At 45.8% G+C, this 25,870-nt stretch overlaps 1 protein-coding gene across 1 annotated transcript in view; it reads left to right on the top strand.

Annotated features, from left to right (window-relative positions):
• Positions 1–22,489, top strand: part of LOC115162503 (frizzled-3) — a 40,456-nt gene extending 17,967 nt beyond the window's left edge. The window contains exons 3-10 of the mRNA XM_029713859.1: positions 8,804–9,000; positions 9,279–9,744; positions 9,980–10,279; positions 10,431–10,682; positions 17,538–17,686; positions 18,371–18,482; positions 18,601–18,788; positions 19,099–22,489. Coding sequence (XP_029569719.1) covers positions 8,804–9,000; positions 9,279–9,744; positions 9,980–10,279; positions 10,431–10,682; positions 17,538–17,686; positions 18,371–18,482; positions 18,601–18,788; positions 19,099–19,324 — 1,890 coding nt within the window. The 3' untranslated portion in view covers positions 19,325–22,489. The remainder of the gene's footprint in view (positions 1–8,803; positions 9,001–9,278; positions 9,745–9,979; positions 10,280–10,430; positions 10,683–17,537; positions 17,687–18,370; positions 18,483–18,600; positions 18,789–19,098) is intronic.
• The last annotated feature ends 3,381 nt before the right edge of the window (positions 22,490–25,870 follow it).

Below are 25,870 nucleotides of genomic sequence, written 5' to 3'. Positions count from 1 at the left end.
CAGAGATTTCTGTAAGTCTTTAGCTAACACTCTAGGATTCTTCTTAACCTCATTGAGCATTCTGCGCTGTGCTCTTGCAATAATCTTTGCAGGACGGCCACTCCTAGGGAGAGTAGCAACAGTGCTGAACTTGCTCCATTTATATACAATTTTGTCTTACCGCGGACTGATGATCAGGGCTTTTAGAGATACTTTTGTAACCCTTTCCAGCTTTATGCAAGTCAACAGTTCCTAATCTTAGGTCTTCTGAGATCTCTTTTGTTCGAGGCATGGTTGACATCAGGCAATGCTTCTTGTGAATAGCAAACTCAAATTGAGTTTTTATAGGGCAAGGCAGCTCTAACCAACATCTCCATTCTCTTCTCATTCATTGGACTCCAGGTTAGCTGACTCCTGACTCCAATTAGCTTTTTGGAAAAGTCATTAGCCGAGGGGTTCACATACTTTTTCCAATCTACACAGTGAATGTTTAAATTATGTATTCAATATAGACAAGAGAAATACAATTTGTGTGTTATTAGTTTAAGCACACTGTTTGTCTATTGTTGTGGCTTAGATGAAGATCAGATCAAATTTGATGACCAATTTATGCAGAAATCCAGGTTATTCCAAAGGGTTCACATACTTTTGTGTATGTAGATATCTATCTCACACCTTTTTGTTTGTTTGTAGTTTTACCCCTTTTTCTCCCTAATTGGTTGTTAGTCTTGTCCCATCGCTGCATCTCCCCTACGGACTCGAGGCGAACGTCGAGAGCCATGCGTCCTCCGAAACACGGCCCTGCCAAGCCGCGCTGCTTCTTGATACACCATACTCCCTTAACCCGGAAGCCAGCCGCACCAATGTGTCGGAGGAAACACTGTTCAGCTGGCGACCAAAGTCAGTTTGCAGGCGCCCGGCCAGCTGCAGGGAGTCGCAAGAGCACATTGTGACAAGGAAATCCCGGACGGCCAAACCCTCCCCTAATCCCGACGACGCTGAGCCAATTGTGCGCCGTCTCCTGGTCACGATTGGCTGTGACACAGCCTGGGATCGAACCCTTAGATAGCTGCGCCACTCGGGAGACCCCCAACATCCAACAATTTTTTTAAAAGAGTTCTTTCATATAAGGAAATCAATCAATTGCAATAAATTCATTAGACCCTAATCTATGGATTTCACATGACTGGGAATACAGATATACATCTGTTGTTCACAGATACATAAAAAAAAAATAGGGGCGTGGAACAGTAAACCAGTCAGTATCTGGTGTGACCACCATTTGCTTCATGCAGCGCGACACATCTCCTTCGCATAGAGTTGATCACGTCGCTCCAGAGCATCCCAAACATGCTCAATGGGTGACATGTCTGGTGAGTCTGCAGACCGTGGAAAACTGGGACATTTTAATCTTCCAGGAATTATGTACTGATCCTTGCGACATGGGGCTGTGCATTATCATGCTGAAACATGAGGTGATGGTGGCGGATGAATGGCACAATAATGGGCCTCAGGATCTCGTCACGGTATCTCTGTGCATTCAAATTGCCATCAGTAAAATGCAATTGCGTTCATTGTCCATAGCTTATGACTTCCCATATCATAACCCCACCACCACCATGGGACACTCTGTTCACAACGTTGACATCAGCAAACCGTTAGCCCACACAATGCCATGCACGTTGTCTGCCATCTACCCGGTACAGTTGAAACCAGGATTCATCTGTGAAGAGCACACTTCTCCAGCGTGCCGGTGAGCATTTTCCCACTGAAGTCGGTTACGACGTCGAACTGCAGTCAGGTCAAGACCCTGGTGAGGATGACTAGCACACAGATGAGCTTCCCTGAGACGATTTCTGACAGTTTGTGAAGAAATTCTTCGGTTGTGCAAACCCACAGTTTCATCAGCTGCCCGGGTGGTGGTCTCAGACGATCCCGCAGGTGAAGAAACCGGATGTGGAGGTCCTGGGCTGGCGTGGTTACACGCGGTTGTGAGGCCAGTTGGATGTACTGCCAAATTCTCTAAATTGACGTTGGAGGCGGCTTATGGTAGAGAAATGAACATTCAATTATCTGGCTGACATTCCTGCACTCAGCATGCCAATTGCACACTCCTTCAACTTGAGACTGTGGCATTGTGTTGTGACAAAACTGCAAATTTTTAGAGGCCTTTTATTGTCCCCAACACAAGGTGCACCAGTGTAAGGATCATGCTGTTTATTCAGCTTCTTGATATGCCACACATGTCAGGTGGATGGATTACCTTGGCAAAGGAGATATGCTCACTAACAGGGATGTAAACAAATTTGTGCCCAAAAATTAAGAGAAATACCTTTTATTTGTGCCTATGGAAAATTTCTGTAATCTTTTATTTCAGCTCATGAAACATGGGACCAACACTTTACATGTTGTTTATTTTTGTTCACAGAATAATCATCTGTCATTGCTTTTGACGTTTTTGCCAAGTTAGTTGTGCTATTTTACATCTAAGATGTTTGGTGCAATATTTCTCAATTTAAAAAAAAAAGTAATGAAAAGGAGTTGTCTCCCGTTCAATGACGACAAATAATTTATTGAAGAATCCCTACTGTTGACCAATCACCGACAAAGGGGCGTAGACTTCGGCCCCGAACTTCAGCTTGCCTCCGGGGAAAAATGTGTGCCCAAACAGCCGAAAAAAAAACCCTTACCCAAGTCTAAAACAAACAAAAACATCACAATGTTGTCTTAATATATACACAAACTCTTACGAACTGTTTCGGATGGGAAGCAAGCAGACGTCTTTACAACTACCTGGGGAGGAGGGAGAGCAGGAAAGAGCAGATGACTGAAGGTTTATAAAAAGGGAAGCTGTAAAACAGATGAAAAAATTCAACAGAGGCAGGGGAGAGCTATATTTCTCTGTCTTGAACTTAGACATATTTCATGTTAGATTCTCTATCTTGTGTCTTCTGTATATGTAACAATAAAGATGTCTTAAAATAAAGGGATTTATCATTTTGGGGGTAAACCGGTTTCAGAATACTCAACTCATCACAATCCCCTTTTTAGAGCTGGAATGGAACAAAAGCCTGCACACCCTGTAGCGCTCTCCTGGACCGGGGTCAGGGATGGCCACCCCTGCTCTAAAGTGTTCCCCACCATCCCTAATCCAAAGGGTTGTGCAATCACCCAAGGCTTGTTTTAGGGGCCTTGGCTTTTGAAGTGCTCTTTGACTGTAACAGCAGAACATAAAAGTGCCACACAAATAAAACCCAACTCGACATGAATAGAGGTTTGATCGCCATTCTTATCCACCTCCTTTGACGGCACAATCAAACCACTTAATGTCAATGTTCTCGGGCAAGTCAGCCTCTCAGACCCCATTAGACTCACTGGGCCATGTCAGATGGAGGACAATGTATCACTGGGGGAGAGGGAAAGGGGGCCAGCCACCATGCAAGCACAAACTCACAGGGGTAAAAGAGACCACCAGTGGTAGACACACACAAAGTGGTAGAGAGAAACTGGTCACACACAGCATGAGAACACACTCATGCAGAAATAGGCCACTCAGCTGGCCGGTGTAACACAGTCGTGCAGAACGAGCTGTGCTGGATACTGCTGCCCCAGGCTCCTGTTAGGCCATGGCACTCAATAGGAATGGAGAGAGTGTGTGTGTGCGTGCACAGTATATCACAGTGAAGGCCTTTCAAAGTGAGGTGCTTTCTCCTTCAGCTGCTCTGATAGTTAGAGCAGGATAAGGCCAGCTGAACCCTCTGATACACACGCACGCGCGCACACACACACGCACACAAATGCTTATACACACACTCACCATCTAGGGGTGTCTGTTTGTGGTGCCAACATGCTCAGCTGTGAGCTTCGACCGTAAACCCAAGCTCACACGCTCTAACTCTCTCTCCTCTCACTCACACACACACACTGGCATTTACGCATTAACAAGAGCTCACCATATGACATTGACTGTTTCTGTGTGTGGTTCAGTCAGTGAGGTTGTTGTGCTGGGGTGTGCTGTTACTGTCTTAAAACATGTCTGGGAACTCGTGCGTTGCTGCACCCATTTGCGTAAAGATCTTGAGCGCACCAATCGAACGATCAAAACAGACTCCAAATAGGGCAGGGAGGCCAGCGTATGCGCGCCCACACACACACACGGGTGGGAAGTGCTCTAAGTGCAGTGTTTTATTCCTCTAAATTTGTCTCGATTCATTACCGTCACATACTGCCTGAGCGATACTCATCGCTTCACAACCCACTAGCCTGAACAACTGGCCTCCTTTAGACAACAGTTACAATGGACAAGGATTGGTATGAAATATGTAAATGTGATAAGTATTCAGACCCTTTCCTCAGTACTTTGTTGAAGCACCTTTTGGCAATGATTACAGCCTAGAAATGTCTTGGGTGTGATGCTACAAGCTTGGCACCTGTATTTGGGGAGTTTTCCAATTTGTTCTCTGCAGATGCTCTCAAGCTCTGTCAAGTTGGAACGGGAGCTATTTTCAGGTCTCCAGAGATGTTTGAGTCCGGGCTCTGGCTGGGCCACTCAAGGACATTCAGAGACTTGTCCCGAAGCCATTCCTGCATTGTCCTGGCTGTGTGCTTAGGGTCATTGTCCTGTTGGAAGGTGAACCTTCACCCCCCCAGTCTGTGGTCTCTAGCACTCTGGAACAGGTGTTCATCAAGGATCTCTCAGTACTTTCCTCTTTTCATTTTTCCCTCAATCCTGACTAGTCTCCTAGTCCCTTCCTCTGAAAAACATCCCCACAGCATGATGCTGACACCACCCTGCTTCACTGTACGGATGGTGCCAGGTTTCCTACAGATGTGGCATTTAGGCCAAAGAGTTCAATCTTGGTTTCATCAGTGCAGAGAATCTTGTTTCTCATGGTCTGACAGTCCTTTAGGTGCCTTTTGGCAATCTCCAAGTGGGCTGTCGTGCCTTTTTTTACTGGGTGGCTTCTGTCTGGCCACTCTACCATAAAGGCCTGATTGGTGGAGTGCTGCAGAGATGGTTGTCTTTCTGAAATGTTCCCCCATTTCCACAGAGGAACTCTGGGGCTCTGTCAGTGACCATCGGGTTCTTGGTCACCTCCCTGACCAAGACCCTTCTCCCCCGATTGCTCAGATTGGCCGGTTGGCCAGATCTAGGAAGAGTCTTGGTGGTTCCAAACTTCTTCCATTTAAGAATGATGGAGGCCACGGTGTTCTTGGGGACCTTCAATGCTGCAGACATTTTTTTGGTACCCTTCACCAGATCTGTGCCTCGACACAATCCTGTCTCGGAGCTCTACTGACATTTCCTTCAACCTCATGGATTGGTTTTTGCTCTGACATGCGCTGTCAACTGTGGGACGTCATAACGACAGGTGTGTGTGCCTTTCCAAATCATGTCCAATCAATTGAATTTACAACAGGTGGACTCCAATCAAGTTGTAGAAACATCACAAGGAGGATCAGTGAAAACAGGATGCACCTGAGCTCAATTTCGAGTCTCATTGCAAAGGGTCTGAACAAAGATGTCTAAACCTGTTTTCGCTTTGTCATTATGGGGTATTGTTTGCAGATTGATGAGGGGGCAAATTTTTAATACATTTTAGAATAAGGCTGTAACGTAAGAGAATGATGGGGACAGTGTTCTTATGTCTCCCTGTGTTTTTTTTCTCGCTGTTATTGAGATGTCGGATAACAGAGAATGAGAAACAAGTCACTGTTTACCCTCACTCTGCGCGCATGCATGCACCCACACACCAGGATTTCTGTCATGAAAATGTGGTACTGGACATTTGACCAGCAGCATTTTAATTCACGGGCATTTGAGAAATTTACCGGACCCATATGCATTGGGGCTTCCACCCACGGTACTCAGAATGACAGAAAATCACATTTGGATTATGGTAATTCATCTTAACAGAACATGCAAGTTGAGGATGCAACGATGTGTGTCCTTACTGCGGACTTTGAAGATGCTAGAATAACTGTCCGCGTTTTACTTTTCGTCAGCCAAGAAGATGAGTAACCGCAGAATCACTAGCCTGTGCACAGTGGCGGTCGGTACCATTTAAGATGAGGGAGGATGAGCATGGCCTTATTTCTATTACAGCGTATTGGATGACTGTGTAAATCATATTCAATTCACCCAGCTCAATGTAACATCGATAGGTTTAGGCTAATGCATGATACGCAAATGTTCCCTGTACCCATCATGAGGTTGCTACAACCTAGCCAATGAATGAAAGTTATCAACGTAGGTGCACCGGTCAAGAAAATGTATTAGAGTAATCAAGGTGACAGACGGGGACACATTCAATACCGCCTTGCACACTCTTGCCTGCTAATAGCTGAGCTAGGGTGTAATTATTAGTCCAACAGTTGCAAATGAGAGCTTCTATTGGGCAAATTCGGGTACACTAGTGGACACCTGCTCGTTGAACATCTCATTACAAAATCATGGTCATTTTATTGACTTCTCCCCTTTGCTACCCAGATTTGTCCGTCGGACTGCCAGATAAAAATCCGCATTTCCACTGCTCCAGAGTCCCATGGCGGCGAGCTGTACACCACTCTTGGCATTGCGCAGGGTGATCTTAGGTTTGTGTGCGGCTGCTCGGCCATGGAAACCCACTTCAGCTCCCGAACAGTTATTGTGCTGACGTTGCTTCCAGAGGCAGTTTGGAACTCGGTAGTGAGTATTGCAATCGAGCACGCATTTACTTTTTTACACGCTTCAGCACTCGGAGGTCCCATTCTGTGAGCTTCTGTGGCCTACCACTTCGCGGCTGAGCCGTTGTTAGTTTTAGACGTTTCCACTTCACAATAACAGCACATACAGTTGACCGGGGCAGCACTAGTATGGCAGAAATTTGATTAACTGACTTTTTGGAAACGTGGCATCCTATGACGGTGGAGATTGCATGGCTGTGTGCTCTATTTTTATAGACCTGTCAGCAGCAGGTGTGGCTGAAATAGCCGAATCCACTAATTTGAAGGGGTGTCCACATACTTGTTTATCCCCGTTTTCATTCCGTATGCTTCCGTTTAAGAAATGTTGTTCAGCAGAATGAATACACCCCTGATCACACACACACAGTATTTTGTGTTTGCCACTCGAACTGCCAAAATTGGGCGCACTGCCTTCCGACTGTATCAATCTACTATCCCCCATTGTAGAAAAGCTAACTTTCTATTGGTCAGCTGGTCAAGGAAAGAATATAACTCTGGGACAGTTGTGGGACGATAGATCCCAAATTCATACAACCAGGCTACATAAAAACACATAAAGCTATGAATCTGATGCAACAGATCAGAACGTTTAGCTTAAAATGTTAAACTATTTGCTTCTTAACATTAGGCAGTATGCTACGTGTGAATGTGCCTTTTGGCTACTGGACACTGAAGGAAAGTTGATAACCAATAGAAGCTAAGAGGGAGAGGAAGTCTTTATAAAATAATTGCCTCCGGATATGGTCGGACTTTGCCTAGGCTACTTTGAAGCAACGTAAAACATGCCTCATGTAGTAAAACATTCAGGTTTCAAACAATTAAGTAGCTACGGTATATGTTTTCAAAATGCATACTGCCTCCAGCTCATTGTGAAGTGGTGTGTGACGTACTGATGAAGCCTGCCTTCCGTTGCCTATGCGTTTGAATGGCGAATGGGAAGCGCACTTCAATTACCAGTTGAGAAATGAAAATTTGTGGCCCTTTTTTAAAAAATGTTTTATTTTTTAATCGTGGCCAAAAAACTATTTTTAACACATGATTGCATTAAGAATTATTGTGCAATGATTTGGCTTCTCCCCAGACAATTTTATGTTTTTCTATTTATTTTTTTAACAGCCAGCATCTGGCTATTATCGGCTAATGGCAACCCTAACACACACACACACACACGCGTGCCTGCTCTTATTGTACAAATTGCCCACAAGGACAGACCGATGTTGTATGACAGGCCCTCTGTGTTTAATGTATGAACTCTTATGAGGTGACATTTAGACCGTCTAAAGCCCTCACACTGATCTCCTGACTACTAGTCAAACGCAAGAAAATCCCCTCTGTGTGCTTTGGTCTTACTGATTCTGTTTCGCTGATGGTGACTACCTTCTGTATACGGGAGGTGTGCGTGTGTTTTTTCTGTGAGCCCTGACATGCCTAAGGAAGAGCACTAATCCCTTTTCACAGCATTAAAGTGATAGACAGAGCAAATTAGTGGGATTTTGTGTTTTGCATTCAGCTTGTGTTTTCACAGAAGGCTCATTACATAGATTGCTAGGGCTGGAAGGCAAAAATGCATGAAGACAAGCATTAGCTAGTTGCTAGAACAGGAATGGACAAGCTCCGTCTTTCTATGCCAGAGTGTCTGCTGGTGTTTCTTCTTCAAACCAGCATCTGATTTAGACCTGGGAATTTTGTCTGTGTCCAGACTGTGCTCTGATGCGATGGCTCTCTGTGAATATCTCATATCCTTGCCTAAATATTGATGGGGCTCCTGACGACAGCTCTCTCTCGCTCCTTTGATGGCTATTTAGAAATGAACAGGAACCTAGATGTGTTTCTAGGGACTTTTCATAATAAGTGTCTCAAACTGTTTCCCCTCCACAAACCAAACAGGTCTTTCGCCTGTGGGAGAGGTGTGTGTGTGTGTGTGAGCGAGCGAGAAAGATTTACATGTAAGCTGAGCCTCGTCAAGCAGGTTCCCCCGACCTCAACTGCAGCGTGGGAAACTGGAGCTGTGCCTGTTGGTTTGTGTGTATTTAGCGATCAGTCTCTCTCTCACCCTCCCTTCTCACCTCTCTTCCTCCATCCCCCTCTTCTCCCTCAGCCCTTCCACCCCATGGTGAACCTGCAGTGTTCGGAGGACCTGAGGATGTTCCTGTGTGCCCTCTACGCTCCAGTCTGTATGGAGTATGGCCGTGTGTCCATGCCCTGCCGAGCCCTGTGCCACCGCGCAAAGAGGGACTGCCACAAACTCATGGAGATGTTCGGAGTGACCTGGCCCGACGAGATCGAATGTAGCAGGTACTGTTTGGGACCGTCCCTAGGTTGACCTTACAATAAAGAATGCAGACCAAAGAATTAACTCTTAAGAGGATCTCTGCCTTTTGATTGACCATTAAGAGCTCACCCTGACCCTACCAGAACCATTACCTACTCGCTTAACCATATCCTATAAAAGGAAAGTTAAACGGCCTGTCCAGACACCCTCACTGACCAGGGACACCACAATTACTTACCACCACAACCCCAACCACATTTTGTTCATCTTGGATCTCTCCCCCTCCCTCGCTCCCCCCCAGGTTCCCAGACTGTGATGAGGCCTACCCCCGTGCTGTGGACCTGCAGACCAGCGTGGACCCCACAGACATCTCTCCCATGTCCATCCAGAGGGACTACGGCTTCTGGTGCCCCCGCGAGCTCAAGATGGAGCCTGACCTGGGCTACTCGTTCCTGGGCACGCGCGACTGCTCGGCCCCTTGTCCCAACATGTACTTCCAGCGCCCGGAGCTCACCTTCGCCCGCTACTTCATCGGCGTGGTGTCTATCGTGTGTCTCTCGGCAACGCTCTTCACCTTCCTCACGTTCCTCATCGACGTCACTAGGTTCCGCTACCCCGAGCGGCCAATCATCTTCTACGCCGTCTGCTACATGATGGTGTCACTGGTCTTCTTTCTGGGCTTCCTATTGGAGGACAGGGTGGCGTGCAATGCGGCGAACCCCGCCCAGTACCGGGCGGCCACCGTCACGCAGGGCTCACACAACAAGGTAGGTGACCCATCCATCTGCTTAGTGATTGATTAATTAATACATTTTCTCTGATGTTCATGGCTATTACTGTACATCAAAAAAGGCAGAAATTGTTTTCCCGGTACACATGTAAAACATTCTTCAGTCTTCTTCTCTAAGCCCTCCTCTCTTCTCCCTCTCTCCACTCCTCTTTTCCTCTCTTCTTTCTCCTCTCTCTTTTCTTTTTTCACCTCTTTCTCTCTCTCTCCTCCAGGTGTGCTCTCTGTTCTTTATGGTGCTGTATTTCTTCACCATGGCTGGCAGTGTGTGGTGGGTCATCCTCACCATCACCTGGTTCCTGGCAGCCGTTCCCAAATGGGGCAGCGAGGCCATCGAGAAGAAGGCCCTGCTCTTCCACACCTGCGCTTGGGGCCTGCCCGGCTGCCTCACCGTGGCCCTGCTGGCCCTCAACAAGATTGAGGGCGACGGTGTGAGTGGGGTGTGCTTCGTAGGCCTCTACGACGTCACGGCGCTGCGCTGGTTCCTGCTAGCACCGCTCTGCCTCAACGTGGCGGTGAGCGTTCATTCTATTAATATTTATTCAACTAGCTCCTTAACTGACTAAACAAAGGATTAAATAAATGCAATGTGAATAACTGAAGATGGCCCCTTCGACCAATAAGCCATGCTCTAATCTAAACTAGTCCCTGTCTATCTGCCTCTAGGTGGGTGTATCTCTGTTACTGGTGGGCATCGTGGCGCTGAACCGTGTGCGTATGGAGATCCCTCTGGAGAAGGAGAACCAGGACAAGCTGGTGAAGTTTATGATCCGTATCGGGGTTTTCTCTGTGCTCTACCTGGTACCTCTGCTCACGGTGATATCCTGCTACCTGTATGAACACAGCAACAGGGCTGTCTGGGAGACCACCTGGGTCCAGGAGCACTGCAGAGACTACCACATACCCTGTCCCTACCAGGTAGCTGTGTGTGTGTGCCCGTACTCACACTCGCTCTCTCTCTCTCTGGCTCTCTCCCCCCTCTCTGGCTCTCTTCCCCCCCCCTAGTTTACAGCTCCTATTACCAGTTCCTCTCTGCTTCCCAAGTTCTGTAACGCACACACACTGTAACTTTACTCTGCCTAACCCAACTTCACAGTATAAAGTTTCCTCCTCTGACTCCCAACCACTCTGTGCTTCCTCTTAATTAGTAAGCACTTGCAGTTAGGATGACCACATGTCCCAAATTGTGTGGGACAGTCACACATTTTGTCCCTTTTGTGCCGCGTCCTGCAACCAAACACTCATTTTATCAACAAATTAAAACACCAATAATTTAGGAAAAAAAATGTATTTGTGCCGTATTTCAGTCAGACTTCACATTCACTAGCTAGGTTTCCATCCAATTGGCGACAGATTTTCATGAGAATATTCTACAATCCACCAAACTGACTTGTTACAGATAAAAATCAGTGCTTGATGTCGTAGTACACACAATGTACTTTTTCGCTTAAGTTTTCATGTACCGAATAAAAATCAACATTATCTTTCCATCGCATTTTTAACACTACCGACAGTTTTGTCACGAAAACCTTTGCGTTAAATAGCAAACGTGCTTACTCTTGGCACGTGCGCTCTAGCCAACAGCTCTCCGATAGTGCAGTTAAACTAGTCTATATGAGATTATTATGGATAAGGGTGAGAATATTTGTCAAACGGCAGTCAAGCATCGATCATCATGTCACCAGAATAAGACCCTCTATTTATTGGAAAGTAGCATCAAGATCATCACGGTGCACTTTCACCACCCTGTGAAGTTCATCCTAAATGATTTCATCTGTAGCCTAGTAAGTCGTAGTGGACCACACACCATCTCATCGCTTGACTTTATTAACTTCGATATGATGGTTATTATATCGATATTTGCGCATAAAGGCGCTTCCACTGCCATTTCTCTCATAATGAATTTCTCAGACATAAAAAGATCCCACCATGTCGAACGAACACGTCTGCCAGCGTTTATAAAATTGTACCGAAACTTCCTGATTCCATCACACCTGTTGTGATTTATTTTTATTTATACGGTATGACTTTATTCGCAGAAAAACTGTGGATGAAAACGTGGTTACTGATGAGAACTGCGATTCCAACCGGTCTATTCTACATTGCCCTCATCACAAGATCAAAAGGATGTGGGACTGGTGATCATAAACACTTCTCCAATCGTTGATGAGCTCTTATATTTTGCAGATTTTGAGACGTAGGCCAATCACATTTGTTAAATCCTTTCGGGCTAAATTCCAGCTAAACTTGAAAAGGACAGTTAACTACTTACAAAAAGCGTGCTTCTAACAAAGAGCTACAAAAGTAAGTAAATAGCCGTATTAGACTGAAAGGCTCTCCATGCTCATTAGTAACATATTTTCTACTACTTCACTCAATCCCGTTTTAAGTCTCCCTAACTGTTTTACATTCCCTGAGACCAACCAGAAATGTTTCCTTGGACAAATATTCCCAGATTTTCATAAAACAGCCACACATTTTGTGCAAGGTAAAAGTGTAGGCTAGGTGCGCTTCAATTAGCTCGCTTGGTGCTTGCTTTTTGTTTGTGTGTGGGGGGTGCTGCCAATTGTTTTTATTCATGTAGCCTACACTGTCCCGCAAAATCATTCCATTGTCCCGTATTTTGGTGTTTTAAATGTGGTCACCCTATCTGCAGGTTGTTGAGAGTGAGCTGGGGGAAGGGAAAGAGGAATGATTGCTTCCTTCTTTCTCTCTCTGAGGGCTTGTTCAGTCACGCTTAGCTGGCCGTATTGTGCGGTGCCTCTGTAATGGTTGTGGGAAGAGAGGGGGGAGGATAGGGTTGTTTTATGTCATCGGGCACTAAATGAATAACAGAATGTAACACTTGTGCTCACTCACACGGTCTCTATTGGACACACACCGACTGCACACAGATTACCAGTTGGTGAAAGCCTTTCATCTTCCCGGCTGATATCAGTTGAAAGTGGATGTGTATCTGCCTCTGCAATAGAGAGGTTACGTTATTAATAAAGTTGTGAAGAATGGACATCACAGCTGCAATAGTACTAATAATACTGTTTGTCTATCTCTCTGTCTCTGTTTCTGTCTCACTCTCAATTCAATTTCAAATGCTTTATTGGCATAACGATGTGCGTATTGCCAAGGCATACATACTGCCAGGAAAATAGTCAGGAAAAGCATATCTTTGTCTCTGTCTTTCTTTATATATATATATATATATATATATATATAGTATGACTTTGAATTGATTAATGTGATGTGGGAGCTCTACTCGAGAGTGAAAGCGCTGGTGTGTGGTTATACAGGGTACGAGCAGGTGCTAGTGCTTAGGTTTGTCTGCTGTATGAGGGTGTGTGTATGGCCTCCCCATGCAGTGACCCCCTCTATTTCATAGTCGCTCTGGAATTCCAATTTTGCTCCATGTCACCTGATCGCGCCCAAGGAGGTGTGTGGCACATTTTGATCAGTGATGCTATTTATCGCCACGAGGGAGTTGTTTCATTACATTACAACGGAACGATTTGATTAGTGTAATGTTAGCTAGCTACATAGTTGTCTATGTATAAAAGATAAAGGTAAACGCAGCCACTGCTAGCTAGCCAACTCTACCAGCTAGCAGTACTGTATCATTTTTAGTCAATAAGATTTTTGCAACGTAAGCTTAACTTTCGAGTTGTGTAGTCCACTTGTGTAGCTAGCAGGACTGACTTTGTGTTAGCTAGCCAACGTTTAATCACTTCTGCGTTATGAAAGGAACTAGAAACGGACACGAATGATCCATTGGTAGTTTGTTGTAACCAAGTATTGGTGCTAACATGCTAGTTATCTACGGCGTCATAGGACACGGTGCACTGGGTGGGTTTCACGGAAGAATACTGTACCAAGTTATCTAGCTGAATAAACTAAATTTGAGCCTATTCCTGGAAACATTGAACCACTGTAGTTTACATCAATTATAATTTCTAAAGTGGAAGTTGGAAAAGTTATATTTGAGTGTTTCAGTGAATGGTTAGTAAGGGAGGCCCTGCTCTCTCGCTTCCCCAGTTGTTTAGTTCATTTTCATTCCAATCTCCTTTGCATTAGCGTAGCCTCTCCTGTAGCCTGTCAACTATGTGTCTGTCTGTCTCTGTTCTCTCCTCTCTGCACAGGCCACACAAACGCTTCACACCGCATGGCCGCTGCCACTCTAACCTGGTGGTCCCAGCGCGCACGACCCACGTAGAATTCCAGGTCTCCGGCAGCCTCTGGAACTGCCGGTCTGCGGCCAACAAGGCAGAGTTCATCTCAGCCTATGCTACTCTCCAGTCCCTCGACTTCTTGGCGCTGACGGAAACATGGATTACCACAGAAAACACTGCTACTCCTACTGCTCTCTCCTCGTCTGACCACGTGTTCTCGCATACCCCGAGACATACCCCGAGAGCATCTGGTCAGCGGGGTGGTGGCACTGGAATCCTCATCTCTCCCAAGTGGACATTCTCTATTTCTCCCCTGACCCATCTGTCTATCTCCTCATTTGAATTCCATGCTGTCACAGTCACTAGCCCATTCAAGCTTAACATCCTTATCATTTATCGCCCTCCAGGTTCCCTTGGAGAGTTCATCAATGAGCTTGACGCCTTGATAAGTTCCTTTCCTGAGAATGGCTCACCCCTCACAATTCTGGGTGACTTTAACCTCCCTACGTCTACCTTTGACTCATTTCTCTCTGCCTCCTTCTTTCCACTCCTCTCCTCTTTTGACCTCACCCTCTCACCGTCCCCCCCTACTCCCAAGGCAGGCAATACGCTTGACCTCATCTTTACTAGATGCTGTTCTTCTACTAATCTCACTGCAACTCCCCTCCAAGTCTCCGACCACTACCTTGTATCCTTTTCCCTCTCGCTCTCCTCCAACACTACTCACTCTGCCCCTACTCAGATGGTATTGCGCCGTCGCAACCTTCGCTCTCTCTCTCTCCTGCTACTCTCTACTCTTCCATCCTATCATCTCTTCCCTCTGCTCAATCCTTCTCCAACCAATCTCCTGATTCTGCCTCCTCAACCCTCTCCTCCCTTTCTGCATCCTTTGACTCTCTATGTCCCCTATCCTCCCGGCCGGCTCGGTCCTCCCCTCCTGCTCCGTGGCTTGACGACTCATTGCGAGCTCACAGAACAGGGCTCCGGGCAGCCGAGCGGAAATGGAGGAAAACTAGCCTCCCTGTGGACCTGGCATCTTTTCACTCCCTCATCTCCACATTTTCTTCCTCTGTTTCTGCTGCTAAAGCCACTTTCTACTACTCTAAATTCCAAGCATCTGCCTCTAACCCTAGGAAGCTCTTTGCCACCTTCTCCTCCCTCCTGAATCCTCCTCCCCCACTCCCTCTCTGCGGATTACTTTGTCAACCATTTTGAAAAGAAGGTTGACGACATTCGATCCTCGTTTGTTAAGTCAAACGACACCGCTGATCCTGCTCACATTGCCCTACCCTATGCTTTGACCTCTTTCTCCCCTCTCTCTCCAGATGAAATCTTGTGACGGCCGGCCGCCCAACAACCTGCCTGCTTGACCCTATCCCCTCCTCTCTTCTCCAGACCATTTCCGGAGACCTTCTCCCTTACCTCACCTCGCTCATCAACTCATCCTTGACCGCTGGCTACGTCCCTTCCGTCTTGAAGAGAGTGAGAGTTGCACCCCTTCTCAAAAAACCTACACTCGATCCCTCCGATGTCAACAACTACAGACCAGTATCCCTTCTTTCTTTTCTCGCAAAGTCTTGAGCGTGCCGTCCTTGGCCAGCTCTCTTGCTATCTCTCTCAGAATTACCTTCTTGATCCAAATCAGTCAGGTTTCAACTGGTCATTCAACTGAGACTGCTCTTCTGTGTCACGGAGGCTCTCCGCACTGCTAAAGCTAACTCTCTCTCCTATGCTCTCATCCTTCTAGACCTATCTACTGCCTTTGATACTGTGACCCATCAGATCCTCCTCTCCACCCTCTCCGAGTTGGGCATCTCCGGCGCGGCTCACTCTTGGATTGCGTCCCACCTGACAGGTCGCTCCTACCAGGTGGCGTGGCGAGAATCCGTCTCCGCACCACGTGCTCTCACCACTGGTGTCCCCCAGGGCTCAGTTCTAGGCCCTCTCCTATTCTCGCTATACACCAAGTCACTTGGCTCTGTCATATCCTCACATGGTCTCTCCTATCATTGCTACGCAGACGACACACAATTAATCTTCTCCTTTCCCCCTTCTGATAACCAGGTGGCGAATCGCATCTCTGCATGTCTGGCAGACATATCAGTGTGGATGACGGATCACCACCTCAAGCTGAACCTCGGCAAGACGGAGCTGCTCTTCCTCCCGGGGAAGAACTGCCCATTCCATGATCTCGCCATCACGGTTGACAACTCCATTGTGTCCTCCTCCCAGAGTGCTAAGAGCCTTGGCGTGACCCTGGACAACACCCTGTCGTTCTCCGCTAACATCAAGGCGGTGACCCGATCCTGTAGGTTCATGCTCTACAACATTCGCAGAGTACGACCCTGCCTCACACAGGAAGCGGCGCAGTTCCTAATCCAGGCACTTGTCATCTCCCGTCTGGATTACTACAACTCGCTGTTGGCGGGGCTCCCTGCCTGTGCCATTAAACCCCTACAACTCATTCAGAACGCCGCAGTCCGTCTGGTGTTCAACCTTCCCAAGTTCTCTCACGTCACCCCGCTCCTCCGCACACTCCACTGGCTTCCAGTTGAAGCTCGCATCTGCTACAAGACCATGGTGCTTGCCTACGGAGCTGTGAGGGGAACGGCACCTCCGTACCATCAGGCTCTGATCAGTCCCTACACCCAAAGAAGGGCACTGCGTTCATCCACCTCTGGCCTGCTCGCCTCCCTACCTCTGCGGAAGCACAGTTCCCGCTCAGCCCAGTCAAAACTGTTCGCTGCTCTGGCACCCCAATGGTGGAAAACGCTCCCTCACGACGCCAGGACAGCGGAGTCAATCACCACCTTCCATAGACACCTGAAACCCCACCTCTTTAAGCAATACCTGGGTTAGGATAAAGTAAACCTTCTAACCCTCCCCCCCACCCTCCCCCCCAAAAAAGATATAGATGTACTATTGTAAAGTGGTTGTTCCACTGGATATCATAAGGTGAATGCACCAATTTGTAAGTCGCTCTGGATAAGAGCGTCTGCTAAATGACGTAAATGTGTTTTTAGATGACAGGTAGCAACCCCGTCTGACTCGCTCCCTCTCTCTCTTCCTTACACACACACACACACACACACACACACACTGGGTTGGCATGTGCAGAAGGGATGATTGTCTTTGAGCAGTGAGCTGTGCATTCGCTCTCTTAAGTTGAGTAGTTGTTTTGATCTGCCAGTGTTTCTGATCGAACAGACACACACACACACACACAGGCCGTGTCCGAATACCCGTACTTGCGTTCTAAATAGTAGGCATTTTGGGTATGCGAAAAAAGTATGTTTTTTATAGTATGTGCAATATTGAAAATGTAGTATGCTTTAAATGCCAGGATGTCAAACTCATGTTGGCATTCCATCCAGTAGAACTATTAAGGATGAGAATCAGACGAGGGGACGCGCTCTACCAAAATGAACCGATGGCGGGAATCAACGCAATTGTGTTTTAGATGAGGCAATCTCAGTAGGATGACCATAACATGTTTTTAAAAAAAAAACAGTATGTTTAAAAGGTATGTAGTATGATTAGTACAAGCTATGCAGTTTTTGTCCATTTTGGACAAGTCACTCACTCACTCACCCCCCCCACACTCTCTGTCTAGGTTGAGCAGACCAGTCACCCAGATCTGACCCTGTTCCTCATTAAGTACATGATGATGCTGGTGGTGGGGATTCCCTCGGTCTTCTGGGTGGGCAGCAAGAAGACCTGCTTCGAATGGGCCAGCTTCCTACAAGGACGCAGACGCAAAGAGTAAGCAGAGAGAGTGGTGTGTGTGTGTGTGTGTGTGTCTGAAATTATGATGCCACGAGCAGCACCTCCGATATTGCGATGAGCGAACTTTAGCCTCTCGCGTCAACGCTCTTAGTTGTTGCGGAAATTGACCCACTATGCTGTTTACTTTGTGCACCTACGTTATATCGCTGGTCCTACCTTAAATGTGCGTATTTCTAATTTCAAACCGGTAAGTTGGCTACTTAGTGGTGTAGAATCACTCGCTAGAAAATATAAAAATGAACATTTTGAGGAACGTGGATGTGAAAATGTAATATGGTATAAATTGCATAGGCTTAAAAGCCTTATCATTCCATCCTAGCACAAACACACTTCCCATAACCCGGTCTCCATGGTGATTAGGTTATTTTCTGCACCTGTTCTCCCACCCTCAATTACAGAACATTAACCCCTTCCTCCTCCGCTCGCCCCATCCCTCTCTCCTTCCATCATCTCTCCGTCTCTTCTCTGCGTCTCTCCCACCCCTCTGCCTTCCCTCTTTCCCTGCCATCCTCTTTGTGTCACTCACTTTCTCTCCCCACTCTCTACCATCCCTCCTCTGCCTTGCCCCTCTCCCTCCCCCTCCACTCACTCCATGCCTCACCCCTCTCACCCACCAACTCCTCTCTCCCTGCACTCCTCCAACTCCCCTCCCTTCTGCAGTAGTGGGGTGAATGAGAGCAGACAGGTGCTCCAGGAGCCAGACTTTGCCCAATCTCTACTGAGAGACCCCCACACCCCCATCATCAGGAAATCACGGGGAACCTCCACCCAGGTAAGACTGGCACCATGACCTTGTCACCTCACATGTTCCTAGTAATAATAATGTTATGTAATATAATATCACCCTAACTAATACCTGTTTTTAATTCCTAATCCCCACCTCCCTCCAGGGCACCTCCACCCACGCCTCTTCCACTCACCTGGCCATCCTGGAAGAGCCTGATGACCCTAGACACGCCCCCGACGACCGTGGACCAATCCACTCTCTGGGCCACGCCTCCTCCACCCGCAGCAAGGCTGGCAGTGTGCATAGCAAGACCAGTTACCATGGCAGCCTGCATCGCTCCCGAGACGGACGGTAGGAGAGGGAGAAATAGAGGGAAGGTTGGCTACAGATGCCACCGTATATATTAAAAGTTTTTACAGTCAAAAATGATTACGTGATAAAAACTGGAATCCGGCTTCCCTGTTTTAGGTATGGCACCTCGAGATCCTCGTCTGTAGACAGCTTCTTATCCATCTGTTATATAACTGAGATAAAAGTTCCTGGTGTAAAACTTCATCAGTTTAGAGAGCACAGCTGACATACCTGCTGGTGTGGGTGCGGTACATAAAGTGCTGAGCTACTGAACTAACCTTTCCTTCCCCCCTCTTTCCCCGACCCCCAGCTACACCCCCTGTAGTTACAGAGGCGGCGAGGAGCAAACAATACCCCCCCACAGCAGCATGCCTCACCTCGACCATCCGCTGTCCACTCACAGCAGCCTCCACCGACTGGAATCCCAATCACGGCACAGCAGCCAGCGTGATCTCTCCGTTGCCTCACCCACCCTTATCACCCACGGGACGAACGGTGGCCGCGTCGCTAATGATGACGATGGAGCCAGCGCCTGACCGGAATCAGGAAATGTCATCACCGCGGAACAGGAAGTTGTGAGTTGTTGACCCGCTCCCCACCTTTGACAGACACATAGGTTCCTCCCATTCAGGAGGAGGTGGTGTGGCCTTCAGTTTGACTGACCGATGGATCACTCCTGGACAGCCTTTCACTGAGGTTGCTAACTAGCGAGATGCTAATTGCTAACCCTCAGTCAAGCAGTTGGCATTGGACTGGGCTCCCTACGGAGAGACTGGTTAGAGACAGAGAGCCAGCCCACTATGGATGACGTGGGTTGTGTGCAGGGGTTGCAACCAACATTATTTTCATTCCATTTAACTGTTCCAACCAGCAAAATAAAGTTATGAACCGGTTCGAATCCCAAAAAAACTATGTTTTATATAGGTCCTTTCTGTTCCTTTTTAAACCTCAGAAATATATATATTTTTTACATTTAGCTCAACATTAAATGACTTCACCAATGGATGGAGCAGCTTGCTATGGAGTGGGCATGCTATGTACATGCATTGGACAGACAAGTGTTGCGTAGTGTATGAGATGCGACTGAAATTTCGCTGGTGAGAAGAGTGCTGGGCATGAAGAGCTGGGCATCTTGTTGTTATGACATGCGTTATCTGAATTAGGCCCACAGAATTATACCTACGGAGGAGCGGCTTCTATGAAGGAACTTTGAATGTCTTTGAACTTCAGAGAGTTGGCTTGACTAACGTTGAACCAGAGCTAGCCCTTGATCATGACTCATTTCCATTACATATAATATCGCCTAGACCACAGCGAGCGAGCGAGCTAGCTAGCTAGCTAGCTAGCGAACAAGCTTGTGTGTGTGCAAAGCGCCACCAGACATAAAATTTAAACTGCTTTTTGTAGTTAATAAATCCAATGTAAAACCTGAACTATAGTATCCTTAACTACCATTGAACAAGTTAGTCCATTGTTCTCTAATAAAAATGTCTGAATCATTTTCAGCTGGCAGGCAGACACTGGAATACGTTTCTGAGTGACAAAGCGAGGGCTTTGCATAGGTGCTTTGTTAAAATTTTTTGTGGGACTGGAAGAGAAAAAAAAGCCCTGTAAGGCTGGGGGTAGAAAGTAAAAGAACATTATTAACCGCTTCCCATGCTTTTAAAATAACGGTTCTGATTCGGAACAGTATAGATCACTTTCGTTCTCAGTTCTGTCCCTCGAAATGTTTCGTTCTTTTACGGTTTTCGGTTCTGTTCCCTGAACCGGTTCCAACCCCTGGTTGTGTGTGTACTCTGACACACACACACACACACACACACACACACCCACACACACACACAAAGCGATTAGGAGATGAGCTGTCAATGTCTGTTACGGTGCTCTTGTGCTGTGGAACTATTATTATTTTATACTGTGAAGATTGGCTGTGAATACTGCTGAAAAGATGAGCTACTAGTATTTGTGTGCTTGCGTGTGTACATGCAGTGCGGTATATTAAACCGCGCTATACTCCCACCAGGTGGAGAAAAAGTAGAGAAGTGTATTAGAGAGGAAGCAAAGGAAGCTAGAGGAGAAAGTGTGGCTTTGAAACAACCCTTAGGCACTCCTGTTGATTTTAATATGGTCATTCCTTCACCTTGCCTTCCGATGGGCTTGGTGGAATTCATACCATATTGCTGCTGGAGTTCTTTGGGAATAGTTTCAAATTGGCATTCAGAAAGCTACGGAAGAATGATCGAAAGGGAAGGGGAGGGCGCTCAGTTTGCTGCTGCTCCAGAGCTTAGCAGAGGAATGTGGGGGGATTTAAGGGGAGGGGGGGTGTACATAAAGTCTTTACTACTGACAGGAGGGCTCTGTGAAACGACAGAGGGCCTGTTCCCCAAACACTGGAATAAAGGACTACTAGAAGAACACACCGGAGAGGGGGAAGAAAGAAAAATGTATTATAAGGGAAAGATGGAGCTTTGATCCTGTTTCTCTTTCTTGCGTTCGCTCTTATTTTTCATATCGGTCTCTCACTAATGCACATACAACTGCAGTAGTGCTCCCCATCATGGCCTTAGCGTTCTCATCACCATGAGGGACTTTTCTCACAACCCCTTAATATCTCAGCCTACCTCACCTCTACCCCCAGCCTTACCTGTGAACATCACACACACACACCACAATGGACAATAAACCCACCCTTGCCTCTAACCCAGCCTACCTCATCAGTCCAGAGGTACCTTCAACCATGCCTGCCTCTCCCCAGTCACCTGATTGCTGCTTCTGCTATTGTGTCTTAATATTTCACTGCTGCCCGTGTGTGTGTGTGCCTATGTGCGTGCGTGTGTCCGGAAACTGTCTCCTGACTTCTACTTTGGTGTTTTTCCACCTGATGCCTAATACTTTACCCATGGTGCTTCACCATACCAAATTGCTCGTCAAGGACGTGTCCACTGGGCGCCTCAAGATACATGTGCTTCTGCCTGTCTCTTTCTGTAGTGTGTTGTTGAGCAAAGTAACATATTTTGGCATGTCTATCAGGGATTGGTTTTGTCAATTGCATTGTAACCAATTACATTATGCAGTTCCCATGTTTCCAGTACCATGTAAAAATGTTGGCTTACAGTAAAAAAATGTACGGTGCTTATGTGTGTAAAGGTGGACTGAAATGCTCTGCGTGTGGATTCAGACACTCAAATTCCCTTCTGTGCCTGCTTGTTTGACTGACTGTGCTTCAGTTGCCTCCTCATTCTCACTCACCTTCAGTCACCTAAGCTCTCGGCCTTAACCCTGGTCCTGGAGTGACCAGGTGTTGCAGGGTTTAGTTCCCACCAGGCACCATATCTCTTATCACCTCTCCAATTGAGTTAATTGATCAATATCCGATTGGCTATATTTCACCTTCATGTCTCCTATGTGTGAAGCAAAAAAATGTCAACTCAAAAACCTGCAGCATTCCAAGACCCAGGTTTTCTACCCCCACACTAGGGAATTGGAACGATAGCTTACTCTGTATTCGGGATGAGTGACATGTTGTACCTAGTTCCGCTTGCTCTCTCTCTGCTCTCTCTGTACATATCACAGCTTTCCTATAGGAGAAGAAAATAAAAGATAGAGCACTTTAACTGTGGTTAGCTCTGTCTGAGTGTGTATAGATGTCAAGTACAGTTGTAGAGTTATGCAAGAATTGAAATAAAGCTTTTTGTATGAAATGTGTTTGGGTTCATTGGTTGGGGTGTGTCTGGGCAGAGATACTGTGGATATAATGATGAGATGCTTGTGTCTCTGCTCTAACAATGGGATATTTCGTGGTCCACAGAGCGGAACGGGGGTCTGTCAAGCTCCCGCCTATTCATCTCTATGGATTTGGTGAATACATCTCGTAATTTTGAGGGGTGTTTGATGTTGATTCAACCGCCTGTATTCAATGGGGAGTGAGATGCTATGCTAGCTTCACGAATATGCAAAGACCGTCTTGAATTTCAACTCCGATTGTTTTTTTTTTTTTTTGTTTTTCCTCAAAGTTACCGGGATGTCACGTGCATCACACACACCAGTACACGGTGTGCCGCTCACACTGCACGATCAGCTCAAACATAAATATCACTGTCATGTCTACCTCTGTTTTTATTGCTTTATTGGGATGCTTATCAATCAATAATCCTATAAAAGTGGGGGGAAAAAGCCACATTAACATATGCAGCCTAAGAAACAAGGTTCATGAAATCGATAACTTGCTAGTAACAGAACATTCATATACTGACTATTTCTGAAACTCACTTAGATAATACCTTTGACAATACAGCGGTATCAATACATGGTTTCAACATCTTCAGAAGAGACAGGAATGCCAATGGTGAGAGGTGTTGCCGTGTATGTGCAGTCATATTTCTGTAAAGATTAGAGAGGATCTTGTGTCAAATGCTGTTGAAGTAATATGGCTACAGGTTCACCTGCCTCACCTAAAGTCTGTTCTTGTGGGAAGCTGCTATAGACCAAGTGCTAACAGTCAGTATCTGGATAATATGTGTGAAATACATTAATCATGCATGTGATATCAACAGAGGTACTGTATATTTTCTTGGTGACCTACATATATACAGGCTTTCATCAAGCTGCCCACTCAAGAAAAAGCTTCAAACTGTAACCAAAGCCTGCAACCTGGTTCAGGTTATCAGTCAACCTACCAGGGTATTTACAAACAGCACAGGAATGAAATCATCAACATGTATTGATCACATCTTTACTAATGCTGCAGAAATCGGCTCTAAAGCAGTATCCACATCCATCGGATGTAGTGATCACAATATAGTAGCCATATCTAGGAAAACCAAAGTTCCAAAGGCTGTAAAGAATATTTTCTGGTCTGGGGTGTGTAATGAGGAGCAACCAGACGCTGCACTTGACACATTTATGAATTTGCTTATTCAGGTTACTAATAATCATGCACCCATTAAGAAAATGAATGTAAAAACTGTTCAATTCCTGTGGATTGATGTAGTATAAAGCGTTGGAGCATTTTAAATGACATTTTATGAAAAAAATGTTTGACCAGATACAATGCTATTTCACAGTAAACAAATTAAAAAACAGATTTTCAGCACGATTATAGGGAAGGGCATTCAACATGTACGGCACTTACACAAATGTCTGATGATTTGGCTTCGAGAAATTGATAAGATTGTGGGAGCTGTTTTGTTTGTCAAAAGTTGCACAAAAGTCTGTCGATCATAATCTGCTGCTGGAAAAACACTGTCTTAATGCCCTGCTATATTGTGGATTGAAAGTTACCCGTCTAACAGAACACAGAGGGTGTTCTTTTAATGGAAGCCTCTCCAACATAATCCAGGTAGAGTCAAGTATTCCCCAGGGCAGCTGCCCCTTATTTTTTTCATGATTTACTAATGACGTGCCACTGGCTCGGAGTAAAGCCTGTGTGTCTATGTATGATGATGACTCAACACTGTACACTCCAGCTACCACAGCAAGTGAAATCACTGCAACACTTAACAAAGAGCTGCAGTCAGTTTCAGAATGGGTGGCAAGATATGTTAGTCCTAAATATTAAAAAACCTAAAAGCATTGTATTTGGAACAAATCATTCACTAAACCATAAACCTCAAGTAAATATTGTAATGAATAATGTGGAGATTGAGCAAGTTGAGGAGACCAGTTGCTTAGAGTAAACCCTGGATTGTAAACTGTCATGGACAAAACACAATGATGCAACGGTAGCTAAGATGGGTAGAGGTCTGTCCATGATAAAGCGCTGCTCTGCCTTCTTAACAACACTATCAACAAGGCAGGTGCTACAGGCCCTAGTTTTGTCACACCTGTACTATTGTCCAGTTGTAGGTCAGGTGCCACAAAGAGGGACTTAGGCAAATTACAATTGGCCCAGAACAGGGCAGCACTGCTGGCCCTTAAATGTACATGGAGAGCTAACAATAATATGCATGTCAGTCTCTCCTGGCTCAAAGTAGAGGTGAGATTGACTTGTAAATACTACTTGTATTTGTAATAGGTATTGACATGTTGAATGCACCGAGCTGTCTGTATTAATAAGGATCTGCCCCTTTTTTTCAATTTTCATCTAAAATGGCATACCCAAATCTAACTACCTGTAGCTCAGGCCATGAAGCAAGGATATGCATTTTCTTGGTACAATTTGAAAGGAAACACTTTGAAGTTCGTGGAAATGTGAAAGGAATGTAGGAGAATATAACACATTTTTTTAACCATCTTTGAAATGCAAGAGAAAGGCCATAATGTATTATTCCAGACCAGGTGCAATTTAGATTTTGGCCACTAGATGACAGCAGTGTATGTGCAAAAGTTTTAGACTGATCCAATGAACCATTGCATTTCTGTTCAAAATGTTTTATCAAGACTGCCCAAATGTGCCTAATTTGTTTATTAATAACTTTTCATGTTCAAAACTGTGCACTCTCCTCAAATAAAACTGTGCACTCTCCTCAGACACCCATGCATACCCCGCAAGACATGCCACCAGAAGTCTCTTCACAGTCCCAAAATCCAGAACAGACTATTGGTGGTGCACAGTACTACATAGAGCCATGACTACATGGAACTCCATTCCTCATCAAGTATCTCATGCAAGCAGTAAAATTTGATAAAAATAAATGAATAATAATAAATGCACCTCATGGAACAGCGAGGACTGGGAAGAGACACACACCCACATGATTGCATATGCACTATACACACATGTACACATGGATTTTGTGTTGTAGATATGTGATAGTATTATTCTACCTTTATTTCAACAAGGAACACAGACTGAGACCAAGGTCTCTTTTACTGCTGGGCCCTGCGTATGCATGTTAACACATACAGTTTAGGTACAATGATTAAGAAACTACACAAGATTAACAAAACGATCGCAGATAACACAAACAAATACAGCAACGGATTACATTTACACATAGGTTATTCCCCTAACAGCACAATAACTTGCATTACCCGAAACAGGTACAAGCAACACAAAAATAAAAATCCATTAAAATGGGCAAGGGGGACAAGAGTCCAAAATTTAAGTTTAGTCTGCAGGCTATTCCATAGGCAAGGAGCGT

This window comes from Salmo trutta, chromosome 25, assembly GCF_901001165.1.
Source record: "Salmo trutta chromosome 25, fSalTru1.1, whole genome shotgun sequence".
In the NCBI taxonomy this organism is placed as follows: Eukaryota; Metazoa; Chordata; class Actinopteri; order Salmoniformes; family Salmonidae; genus Salmo; species Salmo trutta.
This window is presented reverse-complemented; position numbering and strand designations above follow the sequence as displayed.